The 9,242-nt window shown below is 34.8% G+C and overlaps 1 protein-coding gene across 1 annotated transcript; it reads left to right on the top strand.

The window, feature by feature from the left end:
• The first annotated feature begins 902 nt into the window (after positions 1-902).
• On the top strand, positions 903-3,022 carry LOC141644263 (uncharacterized). The gene is made up of 2 exons (XM_074453744.1): positions 903-2,423; positions 2,548-3,022. Exons 1-2 carry the CDS (start codon positions 981-983, stop codon positions 2,857-2,859), a joined length of 1,755 nt encoding a protein of 584 aa, XP_074309845.1. The 5' UTR covers positions 903-980; the 3' UTR covers positions 2,860-3,022.
• The last annotated feature ends 6,220 nt before the right edge of the window (positions 3,023-9,242 follow it).

A 9,242-nucleotide genomic window follows, 5' to 3' on the forward strand; every position in this document is an offset into this window, starting at 1 on the left:
GTTTAGAGATAAGAGAAATAGGTCAACAATTATTTTATATCTTGTAATGTTGGTCAAATAAGAAAGGGACCGATCAAGGTAACAAAATCCACATTGCGGTCCACTTATTTTTATGAATAGGAATAGGCACTACTGCGATACCAGTGTATTATCGAAAATGTCTTAGTTTAGCGGTTAAAAAGGGAAGTTTTTGGCTAATTAGTGTTAATTATCCACTTAATTTGACAATTAGCGTTTAATTTAACATAATTTGGTTACTAGTGTCCACGTCATCGCTGATTTTTTTTTTCCAGTTTTTTGGCAAAGCCGCTATACTTCTTAGCGGCTTGCCTCTTTGTTACTGAAAAATTTCGTCCTCAAGTTACATTAGCTACTGGAGTGCAAAAAAATGGGTACAAATAGCAAAGCCGCTGAGGTTCTTAGCGGCTTTGCAAGGATTCATTAAAAAAAAAATTGCAAGCCATAAGGTAGATACTGGAGTTGTGAGGCACACAAAAAACAAGAGAAGCCGCTAAGAATCTGGGCGGCTTAGCAAAGTGCGTAAAAAAAAAACTGAAATCGAGTAAAGCCGCTGAGAAAGATGGCGGCTTTGCCTCTTATATAAAAAAAAAAAACCCGAGTAAACACAATCACTCTCTTATTTACACAAACCCAGAAAATCCCCAATTTTATTTTCGAAACCCTAAGTTGCGAAAACCCCAAATTGTCATCCAAATTCGTCCTAATTTCTTTTAATCATTTGCTATCCATCAACCTAGTTCATCCTATATTCATCTAAAGGTATTAATTCATCCCTAATGTACTAGTTTCGTGCATTGAGTAGCAATTAATCCCCAACTTTTGTTTACAAATTTCGATTTATTTTGATTAGTAATTTCGTTTTATCTAGTTTTTAATTAGTAATTTCGTTTTATTTAGTTTGTAATTGTTGAAATTAGTAGATTGATTGTTGTGTTTAGTATTTAGTTTGATTATTTACAATGGAGGTGAATAATTACCCTTTGACTTGTTGGTGGAATGGTGAAGTTGTGGTAAATGGTGAAGATATTAGCTATAAGGGTGGTTGTGAAACCTTTGTTCTTGTTAGTAGTAATATTAGTTTTAATGAGCTCAAGAATGAAATTTATGAGTCTTTAGAGGTTGATAGATCAAAATTTGAGCTAAATATCAAAATGAAATTTCCAAGTGTAAGAGGTTACAAAGTAGTATCCTTGAATAATGATCGTAGTTTGAAAGCTTTGTGGGCAATTGTGTGTCAATCAAAAGCCGGTTCCATGGATTTGTTTATCGAGTTAAAGCCTATTGTAGAAGATCCTAATTTATCATTCACAAATATGTTTAGTCAAGTTGAGGATCCTAATTGGCATGTGTCTTTGTCAAGTAATCATGTTGACGAAGTGGCCATAGATGGTAATATTTTTGGAGATGAGATTGAAAATGGGATTGAAGAGGAGGATGCATTGCTTTTGTTGAGTGAGGATGATATGGTAGACCTTGTTTCTCAACCATGTACTAACACCCAATTTATCGAACTTGGAGTTTTAGATGTTGGGCATGAAAATAGTTGGTATAAGTCATGTGTGGCTCCATTTAAGAGTGGTGAGGAATTTAGTAAGGGGCAAGATTTTGCAAGCAAAGAGCTTTTGCGACAAGTTGTGACAACCTACAACGTGGCTAGAAACCAAGTTTATAAAATTGCCGAATCAAGACCTCACACCGTGACTTATAAATGTAATAGACAACCGTCACCTTGTAGTTGGTATTTGAGAGCCACTAAAAAAAACATCCATATGGATGTTTTCACGATTGTGTCATACGAAGGGCCACATGAAGCTTCTTGTGTGGTTCGGAAACCATCTCTTGATCATCCAAATTTAAGGGGTGAGTTTATTAGCAATGCTATTAAGCATCTTGTGAAAGAAGATTGGGGGGCTAAGGTGAGTTTGTTAAGGGCATCCATAACAAAGGAGTTCAACTTCAAGATCTCTTATTGGAAGACTTGGATGGCAAAACAAAGAGCAATGGCGGATCTTTATGGAGATTGGGAGGAGTCTTATGCTTATCTTCCCCGTTACTTAGATGCTTTAAAAGAGGTTAATCCGGGAACCGCCGTCCATTTTGTCAATAAGCCCACTAATGATCCCAATGTCCAACAATTTGATAAAGTTTTTTGGTCATTTGGTCCCTCTATCAAAGGCTTCCCACATTGTAGGCCAATAATTACCATAGATGGCACTCATCTTTATGGTAAATATAGTGGGACTATGTTGATTGCAATGGGAGTTGATGCAAATGAACAACTAGAATGGTATCGTAAAATCACTCGTCTAGTCATTAGCCCACTTAGTGCCGATACACAAAACAAGGATTTATATGAGAAGAGACACAATTTCTATCCAAATGCGGCGGACAATATGTTACTTGTAAGTAATTCTTTCAATAATTTTATTTGTTTGCTATTTAATTATTTTTACCAACCTTTACAAGTTTGCTATTTAATTATTTTTAACAACCTTTGTTTAATTTGTTATTTGTTCAATTTTGTAGAGTCAAGGTCATGTATACAACTATGAACGTGCCACAACTATGCTTGGTGAGATGCCGGATGGTGTGCCACTATCACATGTAAACATGGTGAAAGAAATGCAGTCAATGTCACTCGAGTGCTTGCATCGCACGGGACAAGGGCATCTAATCCTACCTACCGAGGCCGATCATCCAAGCCCTCCACACAATGAACCTCGAAGATATGACTTACGACACCGAGCGGTTCAACTTACCCCTATCCAAGAGGAGGCGACACCGAGCGGTTCAACTTCAAGACAAAAAGGAAAGAGGCCACGCTCGAGATTGACCTAAGATTAGTTTGATTTCAAAGTAAAATTAGTTGGAATTGTTAACAATGTAAAACACTTTTAGCTACTTTGTTTGAACTTTAGATTTGCTACCTTATAAGTACTTTGTATGCACTATCTTTTATTTTACGTTTTCAATCAAATGAAACATGTTTTCGGAAGTTCAATCATGTGTGTGTGTGATTGTTCATGCTGAGTTTGGAGCTTTATTTGCAGGTTTCTGTTATTATATTTGGTCCCAAATCGTGGGTGGGAGGTAGTGTAGTTCTGACTTTTATTTTTTTCAAAAACTTAGGAAAGCCGCTATACTCCTCAGCGGCTTATAGGGGTTTTTCTTTTTTTTTTGTGAAAATTACACAAAGCCGCTAAGAACCTCAGCGGCTTTGTCTGTTTTTTTCGCATTTCTGGAGTCCAGTAGCTACTGGATTGCTTCAGCATTTTTTTTCCAATTTCCTCATGTAAAGCCGCTAAGAACCTCAGCGGCTTATGGTGTTTGCTTTTTTTTTTTTAAAAGTTGACAAAGCCGCTAAGAAGTATAGCGGCTTTGTTGAAAATCTGCGAAAAAAATAAAGTGATGACATGGACACTAGAAACGTAAATAATTTCAACTCAACGCTAATTATCTAAATAGTTTGCTTAATAACGCTAATAAACCAAAAACTTCTTAAAAAGGAGGTATAGTGGACAATAGATTGTAAGTTCGACCCCATCCCCGATATTGTACTGTCATTGTGGCTTGTTTTTTTTATAAAAAAACGAGATCAGTGCATTGCAAATCTGCAATCTTCTAATTAATATGGCGAATTATAACTATATTTTACGTGTTTATTTCTCATGCAAATTATAGTTTATCATTTTCTTCTTTATTTTATATGATCTCAATATAAAAATAATTAAAACTTCAGTCCGTACTTGTATAAGTCATGAGTATTCGATTTTTTTTGAGTTTTTATTAGGATATTAGACCCATTAGGGTTAGGTTACAAGATATGGCGGCGGCTACCGTCTAGGGTTTAGAGTGTTAGGGTTCAGACTTCGGTAGTATAAATAGATGTATTCTTATCATAAGAATCACAACTCAATAATACAATTCTCCCTTATTATCGTCTCCCCCTCTATAATCTTAACAGTTTTGAATATCGGAAATTTTCTGTTTACTTGCACAATTGATGATTGGAATTTCTAAAATTTTATTTAAAATATTTGGAACTTTATTGAGTTTGTTTTATTATATTCGGAGTATTGGTTTGTCTCCTTTGAAAATTTTCCACCCTCTAATTACTAGATCCGCCACTATATATGACTGCCTAGATTATAATAGCCATGATGACCATATAATACAATAACTAGCTAGTGACACAGCTAGCAGCCTAGCAATATGTTGGAAGTACTTTTCAAGCCTTTCTAAAATGCATGAAGTCCACTAATATGAAGAAAAAAAAAAAACTTTTGCGTGGGAACAAAGGCTCCCACTACATATACTATACAACGTAACGCACGAAGGCTAGCCCACAAGTGACAAGGCCACAAAGGTTACGAGACATATTAATCGTACGCGTTTTTGCATTTTGGTCGTGCAAATAGAATATCATCACCACCCTCGCTCGTTCACACTTCACTTTATTTGCATGTCGAATAATTCACGTTATTAGAGGTTTTTAAATCTACACCCGAAGTATATGTTTCAATCATTTTTAATGGTTTTTTGTTCATTTATTTACGAATATTATTTAATATCAGATAAAACTGTTTGAGTATCAATTACAGAAGGAATATATGTAATTTACATTATTGAATTTGCAGTAAAAAATGACTTTGTAACGTTAAATGTTCTAAAATCGATAACTATAAGTTCTATAACTACCAAGTCGAATTGAAAAGAAATGTGTGTGTAATAACTATGGTGTGGAATAACTATAGAGTAATGCATGGCATGTGAAAATTAAATTGGTAGGATGTCACAACAATGGTGTACTGGAATCATGAGGGCAGATTCATTACGTAAACGTACAACTCTTTTGATTGAAGGAAGCATATCGAAATTTATGCGGGTCTTTGTCTTAAAAATAATAATAATAATAATGCTTTACAAATTAAAGTAGTTGACGACAATCAATTTTATGTTCCATGCTTGATTGATGGAGCTAACGTTTTTTGTGTAGTTTCTATAGACGAATTATACTCCGTATATATAATATAACCGTAATACAAAGGGAACATTAGAGATACGCACAATATAACTAGCTAAAATACATTTATTGCTAAATACGTTCTCTTGCATGCAATTTTTTTACGTGAGATATGTTCATAACTCACTCTCTGTGAAGTATCATTGCACATTATAAATTTATACGGAGTAATACATAATGATTTTACTGCATATATATTTTCTTTAAATATCAACATTACCAAATAAAAACAACTACGGAGTAATTAACAAAAGTACTGCTCGTACATTGAATACGTAGTATGAATTACAAAGGATATTTTCTTTTTGACTTATACACTAATTTTGATAATAAATTACGGTACAATATTATCCACGATACAATTATTGATTATTCAGACGAAAACAATAACAAGGGTTCAATTATTCTTGGTTTTTGGATATGAAAAAACCAAACTTGAAAGCGTACCAACCTTATTATAAACATAATTATGACATTTTAGGTAGTGAAGACGATTTTAAGTAAGACCGATTATTTTACAAAACCTGGATTAAGCAAGAGATCGATGAGACTTGATGCATGCATGAACGGCCACTTGCAGATCAACAAGGGATTCTGAGAGACCATCCAAATAGAAAATCACAAGTACCCATGTCCTTTAAAAACAGAGGATCTCCAGTCTTAGTTCTAGCTACAACGAACGAACATCAAGAAAGTTCTAAAGCATACAATACACAATTAAATACGAAGATAATATAAAATGTTTTTTTTTTAGAAGATAGGAGTATAAGACAGCTTTATCACTCCAAGAAAATACACTGAAATTTAGATCTTTTGGACTTATAAGCCTGAGATTTCTGCGCCTTTTTTGCGGATAGTGATAGGGCGCCACCGGGTGACGCCCAAATTGGGTGCCACCCTCTCACAACAATTGTTTATTGAAGGGGTCCCCACTTGCCCCATGTGAGAGGGTGGCGCCCAAATTGGGTGTCACCCGGTGGCGCCATTTCATTTTCCTTTAGTTATTAATTAATCGCCCACCCTTTTCCCTTATTATAAAACAAAATCCATAATTATTGTATAAGATTGACTATCTTACAGTATAAAATTACAGTCTCATTTATGTCCTAAATTGTTAATAAATGTGAGAATGTGTATAACGAAAAATAGTTCTGATTGTTACTTCATTATATAGTTACTGTATACATTTGCATTTTTGAATGAGTTGTCGATAAATTGAAGGGGTTGAACTAAAAAGCAATAGAGTAGACTAGGAGAAAAAAAATTGTCCTAGCATATTAACATTTTATCTAAATTTTACGTAAGTTTTAATTTTAAAGGATTGCTGTCTCTACTTAGTGATGACCTCCCTAGTTCAATCGATATATATTTACTATTTCCTCCGTTTCAACATAAAGTGAGGAGTATTTTAATGAAATGTAAACAACAAGTTGAAACAGAAGAAATATTATTTCTCAAAAACTAATAATTAAGTTTGTCGAATATAAAGATGTCAACCCTAATTATTTAATGAATAATTGTAAACATAATTTAATGTGTTTCCTAAAACATTCTTCTTAACGTTAGACACAAATTAATTAATAATGCATTGGATCATTCTCCTTATATAATATAATGTTGGGATTTAGGACTACAAAACAAGATTTGCTTAGCTTGCCCTAATGTCTGTCTGTCACATACTTCATAAATAATTAAATAAATGTTCGACACTAATCTTAATCTTTGTCTCTTCATCATTTGTCTTTGAAGTTTGAACAACACTAATTAAATATGCTTCCTAGACCTCCTTTGACCTTTAGTAACTGGCATAACATTTTATTTTTTCTAAAGATCCCATTTATCAACCCAAAAATTCTCGTTTTTATAGGGATTTGAATAAATATACGCGTTTCTAGGAGGAAGACCGTCTCAAAAAACTTCTTAGGGTTGTATCTCGTTAACTACCACGTACTCCGTACATCATTGTGGTTTTAACACGTTCTATGATATATTGGTAAAGATAGATGCAGGGTCGTTTGTTGATTATTTTTTCTTTTGTACATAAAAGTTTACGTTTAAGGGTAGACTTTACCCAGCCCAAGACCAGGGCAAACCACTGTGGTAATTATCATTGTTATTGTTATAAATCCGTTTTACCGTGAGTTTATTTTGTTGATAATTTAAATTTTTGTTTAGACAAATTAATAAACCTAATTGAGAATTAGGAAAACTCAAAAAGAGATGAGATTCCACCATCCCAAATGTATAGAAAGGGATGGGATTTGGGAAGAAGCATATATTATCCCACACCTATGATCTTGACCTACACTCTCTTCTGCCATTCTTTGTTTCCTATTTTTAATATAATTATATTCCAATATTTATGTTCATACATACCAAACTTCTGCAATCCCAAAAAATTTAAGATTTTATAGCACATGACATGTTTTTATTTATACGCTCATAATTGATAATGCCCATGAAGAAAATAAAATTAAAGATATCTTAAATTCCAACAACAAAGCACATATACCATGTATCACTTAATATAATACCCTTTTAATTAAATTAGAGACCCCCACCCAAAAAAAGTTTATGCAACTGTTAGCCAACACCTGCCCATACATTAAAGTTAATTAGTTTAGTGGTAGCTATGCCAATTCATCCACACTCAAACAAGTTAACAAGTAGTTAATTGCTTTTTAGGTTAAATTGACCCGACTTGAGATGACTCGTAATCCAAGCTAACTTGATATTTGTTTGGACCTCAATCAAACTGACACCGACCTGGCAACTAGCTTGACCTGAAAGATAACCCAAAATTGACCGAAAGTTGTCCCGATCCGAATGATAAACCGACATTCACTCAAAATATAACTTCGCCGAACAATTACTCGAATTTAACTCGGACAGGTAAAATAATTGGAAAAATCGACCTGATAATGAATTGAAGAGCCAAACCAGGCAAAACTTGACTACTTAACAAATTATCAAAATAACTCGACCCAACCAAAACCAAACTCACTCGACAAATCTATCTAAATGACCCGACACGAGAACGACCCGACCTCACCTGACTCGAGCTAAGAATTGACCCGACTAACCTAACCCATAAGTGACCCGAACCCAACCGATATGAATGACCCAACCTACCCGATTGTCACCTCAATCAATCTGTATTGGAAAAAAATTATTTTTCTTAGATAATATTAATTTTTATACATTACATACATGCATATTGCATCATCTATACATTAGTATTAATTAATTGGAAAACATGACTGATGGGGCATATTCTGCACCGCTGACCAAGTCAACACACTGAGCAAGGTCAAAGATATCCACAGCAAGTCAACGACTTAGATAGCCTAGCCGATGCATCCCATCGGCCGCACACGGGTCTCGGCGTGACAACCCGCCGGTAGGGACACACATCCGCGTACTCATATCCAAGACCCCTCGGCGGCGAGTCAACTTTGTCCGCCGGCCGCCATAGGTCCTCGGCCGAGGGGTAGATCGATCTTTCCACCGCTAGCCACTTGGCCACTTGGCCACTACGTGACAAAAGGTGAAAGTCTATAAATACTCCTCAACCTTCATTGAGGAAAGGATCTCACAATTATAACCTAAATACACTATTCATCCAGTAATATCTCCTTTATCTCTACAATACGCATCTAGCCAAGTAACACACCTTAATCCTTTAAGTTTCTTCGACTTGAGCGTCGGAGTGAAAGACGCTGCACACATGCCAAGCCCTCGATTCGTTCATTGTTGCGGGAGAGGCGGGTGGGACGATAGGAGCGAAAGAAGGATTCATTTCAAGACATTATTCAATGCTCGGGTGTGCAGAATTTAATCACCGCTTCTGGAATTACACCCGGAACAATTACTTTAAATCTTGTACTGATTTATTACTTAATATGACTACTATTTGTCTATTTGACCATTTATTAAAATGATGTAATATTTTTGGTGATACAAAATTGAAGTGTCCACATCAGGACTATTCAAACACTGTACATTTGTGCTTACTACAACACACATTATACTTCTATGAAATTACTCCTCTGATCTGATTTGCTCTTGGGGACCATATACAACTATATCATACAATAGCAAAAACATTTGTACATTGGAGCGTGAAAAAAAATAGATCATTAAAGTAAAAATGAACATATTTCTGTATAACACAAACATAATAATTATAAGATGATAC

Source organism: Silene latifolia, chromosome 2, assembly GCF_048544455.1.
Source record: "Silene latifolia isolate original U9 population chromosome 2, ASM4854445v1, whole genome shotgun sequence".
Lineage (NCBI taxonomy): Eukaryota > Viridiplantae > Streptophyta > Magnoliopsida > Caryophyllales > Caryophyllaceae > Silene > Silene latifolia.